Raw genomic sequence first — 19,206 nt, forward strand, 5'->3', positions numbered from 1 at the left:
AATTTTGAAACAATTATGCTAGATTTTAGTTCTCATAACCCAGTTCTCATAACCCGAATCAAATTTTATTGGCAAATGCTAGCCTGTATTTGCTTCTCCAACATTTGCATTACGTTTATACAATTGTGGGATTAGAATAATTCCAAAGATTGTAAAGGTACATTTTTTTACTGCTTTTTCAAGGTGGTTGGTCCTTCATCTGCAGGATCTTTTCGAGAGAGACCCAGTGGACCTACAGCTTTTCGCAAGTGCTACAAACGAGGCGATTTCCCTATTGCCCTGGAACATGGTTCACATGGAAATCGAATAGCATGGAAGGTGAGTTAGAGTACAGACATGACAGGGACTGCAACACTGAAAGTAACATTCCGTATTGCCAAACAAGGTTAGTTTATAAATGAATCAGATGGAGTCATTTCTCAGTAAATAGGGGCAAAAAAAAAGACAGGTCTCCTGAGTCAGCTGCCCACCCTTGCTAACAATTAAATTATATCCAGCAAAAGAGATGAGAGAGTCAGCTTTCCTTTGAGAGTATTCTCTCCTGGCTAATCCATCTCCATTTTTATGAGGACCTGGCAACACAGGCTATTTAAAACAGTCTATCAACTGATAGAACTAGCTAAATGCATCAAGCAAGCAGGCATTTATCTCCGAAGCTTCACGTCTTCTTGCAGGATGTTTCCAAATGGAAGGTTTAATTACTTAAATGGATAGGTCAAGATTGTATGCCCTCTGTGATGTGGAGCAGAATATAAATGAAGGTCAATCCTTATTCCACTACCTCTTCAATAGCTGCAACACATGTTGGTTCTGTGCTGATATGCAGCTTCAAATGGCCCTATCTTTCACATTTATCTGACAAAAGGTTAATTAGCTTCAAATCAAATGCATTATTTAATGAACACACTCATGCTAGGATGCATTGCATAAAATAACAGGACATTCCACATGTGAAAATTGCAGGGCAGTTAAAAGCGTACCTTTCTGTGCATCAGCCAGGTTGAAATACACAAATTATTTACAAAATGGAATGCATCAGTTTTTATTGCACAATCTGTTTCAGCTGAATGTTCTATTTATTTCGCCAGTATTTTCAATTGCATCATATTCTTCAGTGCTTTTAGGGGGTATTTATTGGCAAAGTAGTACTGCTCCTTCTCCATTCCATACAGAATTCAAAAGTGCCAACAAAACTGTTAGAATATGTAATGTAATATTCCGAAGCAACATTTGAAGTGACTTATTTTGATGATTTTGTTATTGGACAGTGGGGGTTAACAGACAATGTAGTTTGGAATGGGGAACAAGAAAATATTTGGTGCGTCAATTAGTTCATGGAAGCGGTATCAAATAAAATTGGACACCAAGCAACATAGGTGATATTAGGATAGGATAGGTCACCAAAAGGTTGGTCAAAAATTTAGGCTTTAATGAGTAACTTAAAGCAAGAGAGATGTCGCAGAAGGAGCGGCTGAAGGAGAAAGTTCCAGAACTTAAGGTCTAGGCAGCTGAAGGCATGTCCATCGATAGTGGAACAATGAAAAATGAATTTCTGTTTTTAAGGACTGTCATTATTTCCTTTCTCGAGTAAGACAGTCATATTTGCACATATAGGCAAAGGTTTGTGATTTTCTGCTCATTCCCTGTCCCTTCTTCATTGCACTTGTCTAAACATGTAGAAAAACAGTTTTACTTTCCAGTTATATTGCAGGACTGGACTATTGGGGAATGGGGCAGATGCTAAGTTCTGGAAGGGTGCATTTTGTGCTGAAAGGTTTGGAAAGAGCATTTTATGAGATCGCCTTAGAAAGTTTTAATTGGTACCTTAAAAATAAGTAAGTAATACTTTTTGTACACTTTGCAGGTAAACAAATAAATACATTTGTTCCTTTTGTATTTACATAGATAAATACATGGCCATATTCTGGACATAGCAGTATTAGGGGCTCTTTACCCCTTTTGTACCTTGCAACAAGGGTTTTTACAGTGAGGATCAAAAAGTTGCAAAAAAATTAAGATGAAACTAATTTGTTTTCTTTTTGAACCCAAAACTGCGACCTTGTTTAGTGTCACCAGCAGATTCTGCTTAAAGAAATATGCTTAAAAATGCCCAGAAATCATTTTTCTAACCTTGTTGTCTTGACTTTCTAAGATAAATCAGCATTAATTAAATAAATCATCACAAAAGGTAAAGATTTGCTCTGCATCATACCCCTAAGCCCTTCTGCAATTGGTAATTTTCTCCTCAGTTCTATCTGAGCTTGGTTATCTTATTATACTTAACACTTTTAGTAGACTGGATAGTATACAATATGTATACGGTTAGATAATCCTGTGAAAGCCTTTGGGAGAAAATCAGAGCAAAACACAAGTTCTATCCAGCCTTGTTTCAAATCGAGGAGTATTAGCATAATTTGGATGGGGAGCCTGTGCCATTTTCTGTTCAATTATGGAGTCTGCCTCAGCTAATCAGAGGAATATAGATGTGGCAGAATCTTGTAGTGTAAGTCCACCAACTGTGTTGGCTGAACAACGTTGCCAAGGCAAATTTCAAATTTGTCTCTTTCTCAGTGGCAATTGATCAATCCGTGATTGATTGCCGTAGGGAAACAAGCCTTTGAAATTGTAGCCGGTGCTAATTCTGCCAGATCAGGTCCTGACATGCAGTTCTCCTGCTATATTCAGGCATACACAGCACTGTGGGGAAGGGAGGCAGCTTTGGCAAGGGCTCTGCAGGATAATGTCATCCCACTTGTCCCATTTCTTTCTATGAAGTGCACAATGATAGATGCAGTTGCAAGACGTGTACACACTTCGAGAAATAGGACACTCAATCATTAAGATATCTGGGAGTTTCGGGCACAAATGCAACCTGGAAGCTTTGGACTGTTAATTTATTGAATCTCTTCAGCTAACAGTGAAGGATGTGGGAGCTCAGTGAAATCAGCTTTCTCAGAAATACACGCTGCTATTTGAGAATATATCTTGAAGCATTTGGAACATCAAAAATGTTATTGCGTAGGGAAATGGAACCAATTTGTATATTTAGAATTTTATGTAACAACCTGCTGATTTCCTGTAGTGGAGAAACAAGGGGGGCGATTCTCCGATCTGCGGACTAAGTGCCCGCGCAGTCGTGAACTCCGTCGCGTTTCACGACGGTGCGAACGGGCCCCCACCGTGACTAATTCACTGGCTGAGAAGGGGCCAGCAGCAGCGCCGTGAGAAACGCGGTGGGCGGTGCGCAGGAACGGCAGCGTCTTGCGCGGCGCCACAATGACGTCACGCTACGTATAAGGAAGTGCGCGGGGCGCACAGACACACCGGGGCCCGACATGGAAGAGCCCCATCACGCCGCACCTCGCTTCCGGGACAGCGACTTGGAGGCACTCCTGGAGGCAGTGGAGGAGCGTCGGGCCACCCTCTTTCCCAGACATGTGCACCGGCAGCCAAGCAGCACCGTGAGGCGTGGATGGCGAGAGGTGGGGGGCGGCAGTCAGCGCAGTGGGGCACATCCCCTGCACGGGAGACCAGTGCAGGAAGAAACTGCACGACCTCACGAGGGCAGCGAGGGTAAGTACCCTGACACTCCCCCTGGGCAAAGCCCCCCCCCACCTGCCCACGCCCGGGGGGGGGGGGGGGGGGGGGGGGGGGCCCAATCATGCTCCCCGGGACACATGTGGAACCCCGCACCCCACCCAGTGGGCAAGTTCCATGGCATGGGTCGTAGTGTCCCCATCTTGTGATAATGTTGCGTTCATGTGTGCGTCCTGCCGATGTCCGCCTAACCCTGCGGTTCTTCTACTTCCCCCCCCCCCAAAGGGCAAGACAGCGCACAATTACAGGGAGTGTGCAAGAACCGGAGGGGGTCACCTGAGCTGCACCCACTGACCGTCTATGAGCAAAGGGCACTGGACCTTGCTGGGGGAGCCGCCAGCTGGGAGGGACCGCCGTGCCAGGTCGGAGGCGAAGCTCCAAGTGAGAATGCACTGTATGCATGAAGTCCTTCATCCCATCAGTACCCCCACCCCGCCTCACACCGCACAGCCTGACTCTGCACCAGCCCCACAGTCCACACCCTCACACCGCACCGCCTGACTCTGCACCAGCCCCACAGCCCACACCCTCACACCGCACCGCCTGACACTGCACCAGCCCCACAGCCCACACCCTCACACCGCACCGCCTGACACTGCACCAGCCCCACAGCCCACACCCTCACACCGCACCGCCTGACACTGCACCAGCCCCACAGCCCACACCCTCACACCGCACCGCCTGACACTGCACCACCCCCACAGCCCACACCCTCACACCGCACAGCCTGACTCTGCACCAGCCCCACAGTCCACACCCTCACACCGCACCGCCTGACTCTGCACCAGCCCCACAGTCCACACCCTCACACCGCACCGCCTGACACTGCACCAGCCCCACAGCCCACACCCTCACACCGCACCGCCTGACACTGCACCAGCCCCACAGCCCACACCCTCACACCGCACCGCCTGACACTGCACCAGCCCCACAGCCCACACCCTCACACCGCACCGCCTGACACTGCACCAGCCCCACAGCCTACACTCTCACACCCCACTGCCTGACACTGCACCAGCCTCATCGTCCAGACTCTCACACCCCACCGCTAGACACTGCACCAGCCCCACAGTCTGCACTCTCACACCGCACCGCCTGACACTGCACTACCCCCACAATCCACACCCACACACCCCACCGCCTGACACTACAACAGACCCACAGTCCACACCCTCACACCGCACCGCCTGACTCTGCACCAGCCCCACAGCCCACACCCTCACACCGCACCGCCTGACACTGCACCAGCCCCACAGCCCACACCCTCACACCGCACCGCCTGACACTGCACCAGCCCCACAGCCCACACCCTCACACCGCACCGCCTGACACTGCACCAGCCCCACAGCCCACACCCTCACACCGCACCGCCTGACACTGCACCACCCCCACAGCCCACACCCTCACACCGCACCGCCTGACACTGCACCAGCCCCACAGCCTACACTCTCACACCGCACCGCCTGACACTGCACTACCCCCACAATCCACACCCACACACCCCACCGCCTGACACTACAACAGACCCACAGTCCACACCCTCACACCACACCGCCTGATACTGCACCAGCCCCACAGCCCACACTCTGACACCCCACCGCCTGACACTGCACCAGACCCACAGTCCACACCCTCACACCACACCGCCTGATGCTGCACCAGCCCCACAGTCCACACCCTCACACCCCACCGCCTGACACTGCACCAGCCCCACAGCCCACACCCTCACACCCCACCGCCTGACACTGCACCAGACTCACAGTCCACACCCTCACACCACACCGCCTGATACTGCACCAGCCCCACAGTCCACACCCTCACACCCCACCGCCTGACACTGCACCAGCCCCACAGCCCACACCCTCACACCCCACCGCCTGACACTGCACCAGCCCCACAGCCTACACTCTCACACCGCACCGCCTGACACTGCACCAGCCTCATCGTCCAGACCCTCACACCCCACCGCCAGACACTGCACCAGCCCCACAGTCTGCACTCTCTCACCCCACCGCCTGACACTGCACCAGACCCACAGTCCACACCCTCACACCCCACCGCCTGATACTGCACCAGCCCCACAGCCCACACCCTCACACCCCACCGCCTGACACTGCACCAGACCCACAGTCCACACCCTCACACCGCACCGCCTAATACTGCACCAGCCCCACAGTCCACACCCTCACACCCCACCGCCTGACAATGCACCAGGCCCACAGTCCACACCCTCACACCCCACCGCCTGACAATGCACCAGCCCCACAGGCCACACCCTCACACCGCATCGCCTGATATTGCACCAGCCCCACAGTCCACAGCCTCACACCGCACCGCCAGACACTGCACCAGCCCCACAGTCCACACCCTCACACCCCACCGCCTGACAATGCACCAACCCCACAGTCCACACCCTCACACTGCACCGCCTGATATTGCACCAACCCCACAGTCCACACCCTCACACCGCACCGCCTGATACTGCACCAGCCCCACAGTCCACACCCTCACACCCCACCGCCTGATACTGCACCAGCCCCACAGTCCACACCCTCACACCGCACCGCCTGATACTGCACCAGCCCCAGAGTCCACATCCGCACAACCTCCCCTCCACCCCTTCACATACGAGCACGAGAGTCGAACGAAACGTGCCTTACTATGTTCTCCAGTGCCACACAAGCACCACCGTGGGACGACACATTCACCCCGCCGCCATACAGCCCCACCCTCTTCTGGCCACAGGGATGCACGGGACAGAGGGGAAGGATCATGGGCAGAAGGGCCATGACACTGTGAAGGACGAGGAGGGTCAGCGAGCCCGGACACTGACACACGGAGGACGTCGCAACAGTTGAGGCACAGGGGCACGGCACCTGTCTTCGGCCGTGGTCGCAGTGCACCGGGCCAAGGTTCCACACAGGAGACACCAGAGCTGGGGACAGACGAGGACCCAGCGGCCGCGGCACTGCTGTCACCCACACCCTCGACCATCGCAGATACACGCGCCTCGGTTGGTCAAGTAAGTGACGAGGCTTCTGGTGCACAGACTGGTGCGCACCACTCGGCCGAACCGGTACAGCAGGTGGAGGTTGGAACAGCCGAGGGGCTGGACGCAGGGTGGGCACACCGGCCCCAGCAAACAGCTGCTGCCCAGACAGTTCCCGGGTTCCTGGGCATTCCAGGCCCACCCACAGTCCCGATGTATTCGCTACTCCAGGGACCAGACGACGGGATGACGGCTGTCTTCCGGCAACTGCAGGCGCAGCTGGAGGAGTCCATCCGCGTCCACGAGCAGGGAGTGGTGCCAGTCATGGCTGCAACCCAGGCTGACACCGCACGGGTGGCGTCCGCGATGGAGGCAATGGGGGAAACGGTTTCGGCCATGGGTCAGGTTCTTCAGGGCGTGGGGCTTAGTGTGCACGCGTCATCCGTGGCCCATGACAGGGCTGCCCATTCACAGGCAGCCATGCTTCAGAGCCACATGGACATTGCCGCCACGCTCCGGGGGTCTGGTCCAGTCTCAGCAGGCCATGGCCCTGTTCCAGCAGGCCATCGCTGAGAGCATCGGCGGCCTTGTCCATGTGATGGACGGCGTCGCACAGACCCAGCGGGAGGTAGCGATGTCCCTGACAGGGATGTCGCAGTCCCTCAGCTCCATCGCCGGAAACGTCAGACCCTGGTCAATCCCACAGCGGGCCTCCAGGACTGGCAGTGTCAGGTGTCGGTGGTGTAACGTGGCATGCCTCCGTGCGCACCACCATCCCTCACAGAGGCCCGGGGGCCAACGGGCTCCTGAGGGAGGAGGAGGTCCCGGTGCCTGTCCCGGTAACCACAGCAAGGGAGGGACCGGAACACTTGCACTTCCCCCGTCCTGTCCCTGGTGCATCTGGTGGGCAGCGGGCAGAGGGTGGTAGCAGCACACCATCCAGCACGCCCGCCGAGCAGCCTGGCCCATCCAGGCCGGGCCACCCCAGGAAGTGCACGCCGACAGGGAGCCAAGTCGAAGGGCAGGATTCTCAGCAGTCCGCATCCACTCCTGATATACCGTCTAGGGGAACACCTAGACGTAGTGGTAGGGCCCGTAAGGCCAAAACGTTAGACACGTGGTAAGTCGGCATGGGTGCAGGGCACGGATTAGTTATAGGGACTAGGGCACGTGTCGCTCAAAGTCACAATTAAAGTTGCTGCACCAAACCTGTCCTATTTCGGTGCCTGGGGGTGGGGGGGGGGGGGGGGGGGGGGGGGGGGGGGGGGGGGGGGGGTGGGGGGGGTGGGGGGGGCGTGAGGGTGCACGGTGACGGTGGTGTTCGACGATCATCGCAGAGTGAGGCTGGGAGTGCCCCCCCTCCCCAACACCAAACACGCCATCATCCTCAATGCTCCGACACCCGCTACCCCACATGAACATGTGATGGAGTGTCTGTGACGCATAGAGGGGACACCGAAGTGGGGGTTGTTCAGATATGGCCATGAGTCAGACATTCAGTAGCGATCTGGAGCTCACAGCTCATCGCAGAGCGGGTTGTCATCATCCAACATGGCACTGTTCATACCCGCTTACGGAAGTCGAGGTCTACTGACGGTGACAAGGTGCCGCAGGTGTTGTGTAGCTTGACGGTGATGACATGTGTGGTAGGGTTGTGCGATGGTGCGGGAGGTGGGTGAGGGGGCTGCTGGGTGGTGTCAGTGCGCGCGGTCAATGGTGCGAGTGCCCTGAACAATGATGCCCTCACCCAGTGTGTGCATTGTGCGGCGATTAACGCATCGCGTGCCCGCTGCCCCAAATGTGGCGTTGTGCGGTCTTCCAGCTATATCCAGCGCCCCGATGGTGTCTGTGCCCCGCCGCCCTCCCATCCTCCCCCTCCTCCTCATCCTCATCCTCCTCCTCCTCATCCTCCAGTTCAGAGTCGCTGCCCTCTTCGGGCTCACCTGATTGTTCCTCCTCCATCTCATCGCCCCTCTTTTGGGCGATGTTCTGCAGCACGCAACAGGCGACGATTATCCTTCCGATCCTGTCGGGGTCATATTGCAGAGCGCCCCCTAAGCGGTCCAGGCACCGGTATCTCATTTTCAGGAGGCCGAAGCACCTCTCCACTACACCCCTGGTTATCGCATGGGCCTCATTGTACCAGCTCTCTGCGTTGGTCTGTGGCCTCCGTATGGGCGTCATCAGCCACGGCCGCAACGGATAACCGAGCAACCAGACCCCCATCCGGGGTGGGTGTCCCGCGAGAATTGCGGGGATGTACGACTGCGCCAATATAAAGGCGTCATGCACGCTTCCTGGGTACTGGGTACACACGTGCATTATTCTCATTCGCTGGTCGCACACCACCTGGACGTTCATGGAATATGTGCCCTTCCTGTTTATGAAGACATCCCTGTCCCGTGTTGGTGCACGCAAGTTTACGTGCACCCCATCCACGACGCCCTATACCATCGGGATGCTGGCCACTGCGGGGAATTGTGATGCCCTGGCAGCCTGGTGCACGTGGTCCTCCGGGAAATTGATGTACCTTGCCGCGACAGCATGAAGGCCATCGGTGACTGCCCTGATGCACCAGTGCACCGAGGCCTGACTTATGCCGCAAAGATCCCCGCTCGGCGACTGGAAGGAGCCGGTCGCAAAGAAGTTCAGGACGACAGTCACCTTCACCCTCACTGGGATGGCATATCCTCCCCCAGTTCCAAGTGGTTCGAGGTGCGCCATCAGGTGGCATTTATGGCCGACCGTCTCACGGCTCAGTCGGAGTCTCCTCCTGCATGCTACCTCCGTTAGGTCCTCGAATGAAACGCGGTCCCTGTACACATGGTGATGCATGGGACGCCTCTGCCGCCTTGGCACGACCGCCTGCTCTTGCTCATCGCCTGGTGACCGATCAGGATCGGTTTCATCGCCCCCTCCCTGGGCAACGACGTGGAGGTGGTCTGCACCCTCCGCCTCCTCTTGTACTTGTCGGGCGTGATGGCCTGCAGCAGCAGTGGCTGGCACGGGGCCATCCGCTATCACTCCCGCTGCAGCACCCTCCCTGAGCCGCCTTGCTCGGCCCTGACGGTTGGCCATCTGCATGGCTGCACGGCGGTGAACATCGATGGCTGCTGCGAATACATCATCAACTTGAAGGGTTGATTTGGGAGGGAGACGCAACGACATTTGTTAAGAGGGCGCTTTGGCAGATAGGCAGCCAGGGCCCTTTCGATGACTGGGTGCCCAGGCAGCCTGGTCAATGTTAATTCAGTCACGCACCGTGCCACCTGCCCACAGTATCCATTTCCCGCACAGTTCAACCCGTCCCTCCTCATCGCAGCGCCAGTGGACACAGACCTTAACCATGCCCTCGATTTGGAAGGGTATCCTCGTCACCTTCCTGCCACTGCAATCCAGCTGGGGATCATGGTCCCACGGGCAACCATGGGGTGCCGCCCCCCAATAACCCGGCAGGGTGGTGGCATATTTTTCCCCGCCACCTCCTCTTACCCCCTTCTCAATCATTCACTCCCGCGCCGTTCTCCTACCCCCATCCACCCTTCCCTGTACAACTTCACACTACACATCCTCCTTAGCCCTCACGTCGCCCATCCCAAACCCCACCTCCCCCCCAACCACGTCCACCCTTCCCCCTCTCTCCCCCTCCCTCTCCCCCAATCACATCCACCCTTCTCCCTCTCTCCCCCTCCTTCCCCCCAACCACGTCCACCCTTCCCCCTCTCTCCCCCTCCTTCCCCCCCAACCACGTCTACCCTTCCCACCTCTCTCCCCCTCCCTCCCCCCCAACCACGTCCACCCTTCCCCCCTCTCCCCCTCCTTAACCCCCCAACCACGTCCACCCTTCCCCCTCTCTCCTCCACCCCCCAACCACGTCCACCCTTCCCCACTCCCCTCCTTAACCCCCCAACCACGTCCACCCTTCCCCACTCCCCCCCAATGCCACTCCCAACCCCCCTCCCCAGCCCTTTCCCCCCCAGCCCTTTCCTCCCAGCCCTTCCCCCAACCCCCCCCAGCCCCTTCCCCCCCCAGCCCTCCCCCCCAGCCCTTTTCCCCTCCCAGTCCCTTCCCCCCCCAGCCACTTCCTCCCCCGCCCCCCCCCCCTCCCACCAGCCCTCCCCCACCCCCTCACCCGCCATCACCGGCCATGGAGCTACTTCCTAGTTGCTGGGATGGGCCCGCCTACCCAGCCAGCACGACTGGCTGATGAATTTATTCAGCAGGGGTGAACGGCGATGGCGTGACCTGGAGTCACGCCGTCGGGACTTCGGCCCATCTGGGCCGGAGAATAGCGAGTAGCTGAGAGAATCGGCTGCACTGCCTGCTTGGCAGATTCTCGGCGCCGACCCCAATGAAGCCGTTCTCGCCGGTTGGGAGAATGGCAGAACTGCGGCGGACCGGCGTCGCGTGGAAAACTGGCGTGAGCAGCGATTCTCCCAAACGGCGCGGCATGGGAGAATCGCCCCCAAAGTTGTTGGTTGAGCAGAATATTTTTTTAAATGTTTTGAACGATTTATTGATTTTAAAGGTAGCATTTCCTAAATGCTCACTTTGAATTTCTAAAGCAAATTCTGTGGATGCTGGAAATTTTCAATAAAAATAAAATGGTGAAAAAAATCTAGGAGGTCCAACAGCAACTGTGGAGACTAACACAAGTTTATGACCAGAATCCTCTGCTCTCGCTGGTGCCATGTTTGGAGGTGGGAAGTGCATGTAATTAGGTTGGATAGTGGCATACCCTACCATCTTCCCACTGATGTGTTGGGTAGGCTGGGTCGCTGTGGACTGCACTTGATGCAGTATAGCGAGAGACAGACCTCCAACACTTGATAAGATGCAACACTATTTTATTTAACATCTAAACTATTATACATGTTCAACTGTGGGTTGACACAATGCTGACTTGACTGGAGACCTGATACTAGCCTAACCAGACTTACTAGCTACCACATGGTGTTTGCACTGGCTAGCTCACAAACTCTGACTGTCTCAGAGGCTGGGTCCCGAGAGCACGGGAAAACTGGTGCCCTCTGGCTTTATAGTGGTCGTGTCCTGTCTGGTGATTGGCTGCTCTGTTCTGTGTGCTTACTGGTCATCCTGTGTGTCAATCACTGTCTGTCTGCACTCCATTATATACATAGATGTGTATTATGACACCCACCTCTGCCAGAATTAAGCCCTGAATGGCAATGCCCATTGTCGATGTTCTTTTGCTTTGAAGGGGATCAAAACTGTTCACGCTATTCCAGGTTTGTCATTGTCCCTGTTCCTGCCCCCCCATCAATTGAGGCCCTTATGTGACCATTTAGTAACCACTTAAAGGCCTTATCCTGCAGCTGCTGGTATTAACCTCTTTCAGTCGGGCCTGTCACCATGCTGCACCCATGACAGCTAAAGCCATGTGGCCAGCTTGTCACCTCCTGGAGGGAGGGGGGAAGAATTTCCCTTGAGCAAAGGCACTCAGTGCCAGATTGAGGGACGAGATATCGGGAAGGCAAATGTCCACTTAGAGCCACACCCCTGCCCATGCTGTTAACCACCATGCACCCCTCTTGCCACAACCCCCATCCCGCAAAACCCACTCCACACATTTTTACCTGTAGCCTGGGTCGCCCCACGATCCTGGACTCAGGTGAAAGGTGATTTACAAATCTAAAGAGAAATGTTGAGGCATCAGAATAGTATCGCAATGCGGGTAAAGGCAAGCAGAGTGGGTCAGGAAAGGACAGATAACCGGGACTCTCGAGGTTTTGAGCAACCAAAGCACAGCCACCCCTTTCACCACAGGCCATGGGCAGAGAAATCAGCAGCCTGCCTCCACCTCAGTTGTAGATGCCAGGGACACTCCTCATCATAGCATAAGGAAACACATTAAAAAGAGCACTTAGATGCATCTGTGTGGCACGGGTGTTTTAAATCTTTGATGTCAGGTATTGTTGTTTGTTTATGATTAAACAGTGTTTGCGCTTTTGCTCATGTATCCCTCATTCAATGAATGATTTTTTTTATGAATGGTTTCTGGGACCCTTGGATCACCATTTGCATATGTGGAAGGTTACTGCTGAAACCTGGGCCTCTCTGTATAATGGAGCAGGACAAGAGTAGATGCTGGGTTATGGTATCAGGATTATTACATGACATAGGAGCCACTACCATCACTAGCCATAGCTCCTGACTACAACTGCAAATAAAAGTGCATTTTGCCACAACTCAGAATCCGTGAGTAAACAGAAACACACAACCACCACATGACATGCGACATTTGTCAGCAGCAAGGCAGGTTGGACAGTAGCTGTCCCACATGAGAGTGATAAATACTGGAAACAGCTGAGAATAAGTTCTGGTTGGCTTGCCTAATATGAATTTATATGCCTCTGACCTTTTCTGCAGGCAGATATGTAGCACTCCCGCCTACTCAATGTCCTCTTCTCTATTTCATCATTTAATGAGGCTTATGCTTCTTCCACATGCTCTGGGAGCAAGTTCTCAAACCTTTTTTGTGTCATGTTGTCCAAGGTAAAGGAGATAACAATGATCCGTGAAACCCTCGCGGGGCCATATTGCAGATCTCCCCCAGAACAGACCAGGCAATGGAATGGCATCTTCAGCAGTCCTATTGTCTGCTTGATAGTGGCCCTTCTGGAGCTGTGGCTTGCTTTGTACCATTCCTCTACCTCATTGCAAGGCTTCCTGACCAGCATCATCAGTGAAGTCCAAGAGAGTAACCCGTGTCACTGGGAAACATTTCCTGTTGATGTGTTTGTGGCTGGAAAAAATGTGGGCGTTCTGAAGAACATCATGGCTGCTGCCTGGAAATCAGACTTACCTGCGTAATTTGCTTCCTGTTGTCACACAATATTGAACATTTAAGTAATAGAATCGCTTTCTTTTGATGAATAATGCAGGATAGTCCAAACATTGCCACACATGTGCAGTCGATGACACCCTGCACACATGGAAAGGCAGCTCTGGTTTCCTGTTATTATTCTGCTGAGTCTTGCGATGCAATGCCTCTTGCCCATCTGTCAGATATTGTGCTCTGCATTATGGTGTTGTCTTTCTGTGTGCATTTCTGACAGCACTGGCAGTGCATCATGATGTACCATCAATGAGCACGAGACGGGAATGCTGAAACAATTGAGGCTTTATTGCACAAGATGTTGAGCCTCCTGCAGCTGGAACCAGAATGGGAGCAGTGCAGGAGAGCATACACTTTTATGCGGCGCCTGCTGGGAGGAGCTAGCAGGCTGGGATTACTGTGATACCTGTAATACAGTGGCAGTACCGTAATACATGCAATGTGTTACCAGTGGTGTTTACCACATTCACCCCCTGTTTAAAAAGAGTCCAGCGGGGGTGAAGAACAACATTTCAGATGTAGTCTGTCGGGGGCTTTGGCCCTCCGCTGCGATCGCCTCAGTCCTGGTGGTGGTGTGAGCGCCGATTTGGTCACCTGCGACTCCGGGAGCGTGTTGTCCTCTCCATCGTCACCCCGTAGTGGATCCAGTGAGGGAACGGATACTGCTGGGGTGGGGGCTGCAGTGAGGTTCGCTGGCGGGAGGGTGGGTGGCGCAGGGATGAGGGAGGGGGACAAGCGGTAATCAGGTCGGGGGTTGTGGGTGGGGACCCAGCGGGTGCCAGGTCCCGGAGGGAGACTGTGTCCTGTCGTCCGTCGGGGTGTGCCACGTAGGCGTACTGTGGGTTCGCATGGAGGAGGTGGACTTTCTCAACCAAGGGATCCGATTTATGGCTCCTCACATGCTTCCGGAGGAGGATGGGCCCAGGAACTGTCAGCCATGTTGGGAGCGAGACCCCGGAGGTGGACTTCCTAGGGAGGGGTCTCATTAGTCGCGGTGCACAGGAGCGACCGGGTGGAGTGGAGCGCGTCGGGGAGGACCTCCTGCCAGCGGGAGACCGGGAGATTCCTAGACTGAAGGGCCAGCAGGACGGCCTTCCAGACCGTCCCGTTCTCCCTCTCCACCTGCCCGTTTCCCCGGGGGTTGTAGCTGGTCGTCCTGCTCGAGGCGATGCCCTTGCTGAGCAGGAACTGACGCAGCTCATCACTCATGAAGGAGGATCCCCGATCGTTGTGGATGTAGGTGGGGAAACCGAACAGGGTGAAGATGCTGTGCAGGGCCTTGATGACCGTGGCAGAAATCATGTCGGGGCATGGGATGGCGAATGGGAAACGGGAGTACTCATCAATAACATTGAGAAAGTACACGTTGCGGTCAGTGGAGGGGAGGGGCCCTTTGAAGTCCATGCTGAGGCGCTCAAAGGGGCGGGAGGCCTTCACCAGGTGTGCTCTATCTGGCCGGTAGAAGTGCAGTTTGCACTCCGCGCAGACTTTGCAGTCCCTGGTCACGGTCCTGACCTCGATGGAGTAGGGCAGGTTGCGGGCCTTGATAAAATGGAAGAACCGGGTGACCCCCGGGTGGCAGAGGTCATTATGGAGAGCCCGGAGTCGGTCCACTTGTGCGCTGATACATGTACAGATAGGGCATCTGGGGGCTCATTGAGCTTCCCCGGGCGAAAGAAGATCTCATCGTTGTAGGTGGAGAGCTCGATCCCCCACCTCAAGATCTTGTCATTCTTGATCTTGCCCCGCTGTGTATTGCTAAACTTGAAGGCCACCGACCGTTGGTCAGTGAGGAGAGTGAATCTTCTGCCGGCCAGGTAATGCCACCAATGTCGCACAGCTTCCACAATGGTTTGGGCCTCCTGTTCGACAGAGGAGTGCCAAATTTCAGAGGCATGAAGGGTGCGGGAAAAGAAAGCCACGGGCCTGCCCGCCTGGTTGAGGGTGGCGGCCAGAGCCAAGTCCGATGCATCGCTCTCCACCTGGAAGGGGAGGGACTCGTCGACCGCGTGCATCGTGGCTTTGGTGATGTCCGCCTTGATGTGATTGAAGGCTCGACGGGCCTCAGCCATCAGGGGAAAAACTGTGGACTTGATGAGTGGGTGGGCCTTGTCCGCATAATTGGGGACCCACTGAGCGTAATATGAGAAAATCCCCAGGCATCGTTTCAGGGCCTTGGGGCAGTGGGGAAGGGGGCGTTCCAGGAGGGGGCACATGCGGTCGGGGTCGGGCCCTAGGACTCCATTATCCACAACGTAGTCAAGGATGGTTAAGCGGTTGGTGCGGAAAACGCATTTCTCCTTATTACTTTTTCTGAGTTACAAAGCCAGGGATCAGAGAGTGGGTCAGGGGCTAACCCCCAATCCAGCTCCTTGCCCGCTCCAAAAAAACAATCCAAACTGAATCCAATTCATGGTCCCCACAAGAGAGACATATCAGATCAGAACCAAAGGCTCAATCTACATTACACTTGATCTTAGCCAAATATTGTAGGTGAGGTTAAGGAGTTTGGCGATTTGGTGGAATTTTTGGAGGTTTGCGTCGTGGTCCTGCTGGTCGTGGCTGCAGATGGTGACATTATCTAGGTACGGGAACGTGGCCCGCAGCCCGTACTGGTCAACCATTCATCATCGTACCCGTACATCATTCATACCCGTAGTGTCCATAAAGGTTGGGAGGGGTTATTGGGTTGCGGGGATAAGGTGGAAGTGAGGGATTAATGTGGGTCGGTGCAGACTCGATGGGCCGAATGGCCTCCTTCTGCACTGTATGTTCTATGTAATCTATATGTAATCATAGAATTTACAGTGCAGAAGGAGGCCATTCGGCCCATCGCGTCTGCACCGGCTCTTGGAAAGAGCACCCTACCCAAGGTCAACACCTCCACCCTATCCCCATAACCCAGTAACCCCACCCAACACTAAGGGCAATTTTGGACACTAAGGGCAATTTATCATGGCCAATCCACCTAACCTGCACATCTTTGGACTGTGGGAGGAAACCGGAGCACCCGGAGGAAACCCACGCACACACGGGGAGGATGTGCAGACTCCGCACAGACAGTGACCCAAGCCGGAATCGAAGCTGGGACCCTGGAGCTGTGAAGCAATTGTGCTATCCACAATGCTACCGTGCTGCATTCGGTCCATCTCTCGCTGGAAGACCGAGACCCCATTGGTGACGCCGAAGGGAATTCTAAGGAAGTAATAGAGGCGGCCATCTGCTTCGAATGCAGTGTATTGGTGGTCCTCCGGGCGGATGGGGAGCTGGTGGTAGGCGGACTTCAAGTCAACTGTGGAGAAGACTCAATACTGCGCAATCTGATTGACCATGTCCGATATGCGTGGGAGGGGGTACGCATCGAGCTGCGTGTACCGATTGATGGTCTGACTGTAGTTGATGACCATCCTGTGTTTCTCCCCAGTCTTGACTACCACCACTTGAGCTCTCCAGGGGCTGTTACTGGCCTCAATGATCCCCTCCCACAGAAGCCGTTGGACTTCTGACTTGATGAAGGTCCTGTCCTGCGCACTGTACCGTCTGCTCCTCGTGGTGACGGGCTTACAGTCCGGCGTGAGATTTGCGAACAGTGAAGGCGGCTCGACCTTAAGGGTCGTGAGGCCACAAACGGTGAGGCGGAGCAGGGGTCCGCCGAATTTCAGTGTAAGGCTTTGGAGGTGACATTGAAAATCGAGACCTAGTAACAGGGCAGCGCAGAGATTGGGGAGGACGAAGAGCCTGAAGTCGCTATACTCTACGCCCTGACCGGTGAGGGTCACGACGCAGTTACCCCGGATTTGCATGGAATGGGATCCGGAGGCCAGGGAGATTTTCTGGGTGACGGGGAGTACCGGGAGGGAGCAGCGCCTCCTCACCGTAGCAGGGTGGATGAATCTCTCTGTGCTCCCGGAGTCCAAGAGGCAGGTCATCTCGTGCCCGTTGATCTTTACCGTCGTAGCGGTCGCGAGGTTGCGGGGCCGAGACTGATCAAGGGTGATGGAAGCGAGCTGCGGAAGATGTTGGGAGGTCCCTGGCTGATCAGCGGTGGTGGAGGTATCGGCGGGCCGCTAACGGCCAGGCGAGCAGGGGTCCTGAGGCCCGGTCCAAGGTGGCGGCACCCACGGGGCGCACATGTCGGGCAACATCAAAGATGGCGGCACCCATGGGCCGCATGTGGGTTGTGGTGGAGAAGATGGCGGCGCCCCTGGATCACACGTGGGGGGTGTAGCGATGCTGGGCCTGGAAACAGCGGCGACCGACCGGGCCTGGCAAACGGAAACAAAGTGGCCCTTCTTCCCACACCCGGTGCAGGTCGCGCTCCATGCCAGGCAGCACTGCCTGGGATGTTTGCTCTGGCCACAAAAGTAACATTTGGGCCCTCCAGAGCTGGTCGACTGCCGCGCGGCGCAGGCTTGCGGTGCAATCGAGTTGGCCGCTGGTGGGGCCCACGATGCCCACGAGGGTGCCGCGCGGTCGTTGGTGTAGGCCTCCAGATTACGGGAGGCCACTTCTAGGGAGTTAGCAAGCTGCACAGTCTTTGCAAGGTCGAGTCTACCCCCTTCCAATAGCCGCTGGCGAACGTAAGTAGACTTAATGCCAGTGACATAAGCGTCTCTGATTAATAGTTCAGTGTGTTGGACTGCCGAAATTGCCTGGCAGTTACTGTTCCTACCGAGTATCCGTAGAGCCAGCAAATAATCGTCCTGAGACTCCCCCGGGAGTTGCCGTCTTGTGGCCAGGAGGTGCCTGGCGTACACTTGATTCACCGACTTGATGTACTGTCCCTTTAGTAGCGCCATTGCTTCTGTGTAGGTGGGCGCGTCCCGGATGAGGGGAAAGACTTTGTGGGCTCACCCATGAGTAGAGGAATCTGGAGCTTCTGCGGGTCTGAGAGTTCTTCAGTGGCTGCTCTGAGGTATCCTTCGAAGCAGGATAGCCAGTGCTCGAAGGTGGCAGTGGCTTCGGCTGCGTGAAGGTTCAGCTCCAGGCGACCAGGCTTGATTAAGACGTTCATCTCGTAAAATCTTGTGCAATAAATTGATGTACCATCAATGACCACGAGAATGGTGAAACAATTGAGGCTTTATTGCACAAGATGTTGAGCCTCCTGCAGCTGTAACCAGAATGGGAGCAGCGCTGGAAAGCATACACTTTTATATGCCACCTGCTGGGAGGAGCCAGCAGGCTGGGATTACTGTGGTACCTGTAATACAGTGGCAGTACCGTAATATGCGTAGGTTACCAGTGGTGTTTACTACACATCATTAGATTCACACCATTTATTGTCTGGTTGCCTAGATTGGATTGATGCCGTTGTGGCCCCTCAGCTCCTCAGAGCAGAGCTTCTTTTTCAAGACTCAGGTGGCACTGTGGCAGTGTGGTTAGCACTGCTGCCTCACAGCACCAGCGACCCGGGTTCAATTCCGACCTTGGGTGACTCTTTTGTATGCAATTTGCACTTTCTCCCCGTGTCTGTGTGGGTTTCATCTGGGTTCGCCGGTTTCCAAAGATGAGCAGGCTCGGTGGATTGGCCATGCTAAATTGTCCCTTTGTGTCCAAAGATGTGCAGGTTAGGTGGGGTTACAGGGATAGGGCAGGGGAGTGGGCCTAGGATGGGTGCTCTTTTGGAGGGTTGGGGCAGACTTGATGGGCCGCATGGTCTCCTTCTGCACTGTAGGGATTCTATGGAAGCCTGCTTGGTTGCTATCAGGCTCTGGCTCCTCAGCTCCTCAGAGCTGTCCCTGTCAGCGCCAGGGACCCG

The 19,206-nt window shown here is 55.0% G+C and overlaps 1 protein-coding gene across 2 annotated transcripts in view; it reads left to right on the forward strand.

Annotated features, from left to right (window-relative positions):
• Nucleotides 1-19,206, forward strand: part of LOC140419803 (parkin coregulated gene protein homolog) — a 671,928-nt gene that overhangs the window by 123,859 nt on the left and 528,863 nt on the right. Inside the window, exon 2 of one of the 2 annotated variants that reach the window (XM_072503816.1) lies at nt 184-318. The exons of the other annotated variant lie outside the window; for it this stretch is intronic. Coding sequence (XP_072359917.1) covers nt 184-318 — 135 coding nt within the window. The remainder of the gene's footprint in view (nt 1-183; nt 319-19,206) is intronic. 2 annotated transcript variants of the gene reach the window in all.

The sequence above is a fragment of the Scyliorhinus torazame genome, chromosome 1 (genome assembly GCF_047496885.1).
Source record: "Scyliorhinus torazame isolate Kashiwa2021f chromosome 1, sScyTor2.1, whole genome shotgun sequence".
Classification (NCBI taxonomy): domain Eukaryota; kingdom Metazoa; phylum Chordata; class Chondrichthyes; order Carcharhiniformes; family Scyliorhinidae; genus Scyliorhinus; species Scyliorhinus torazame.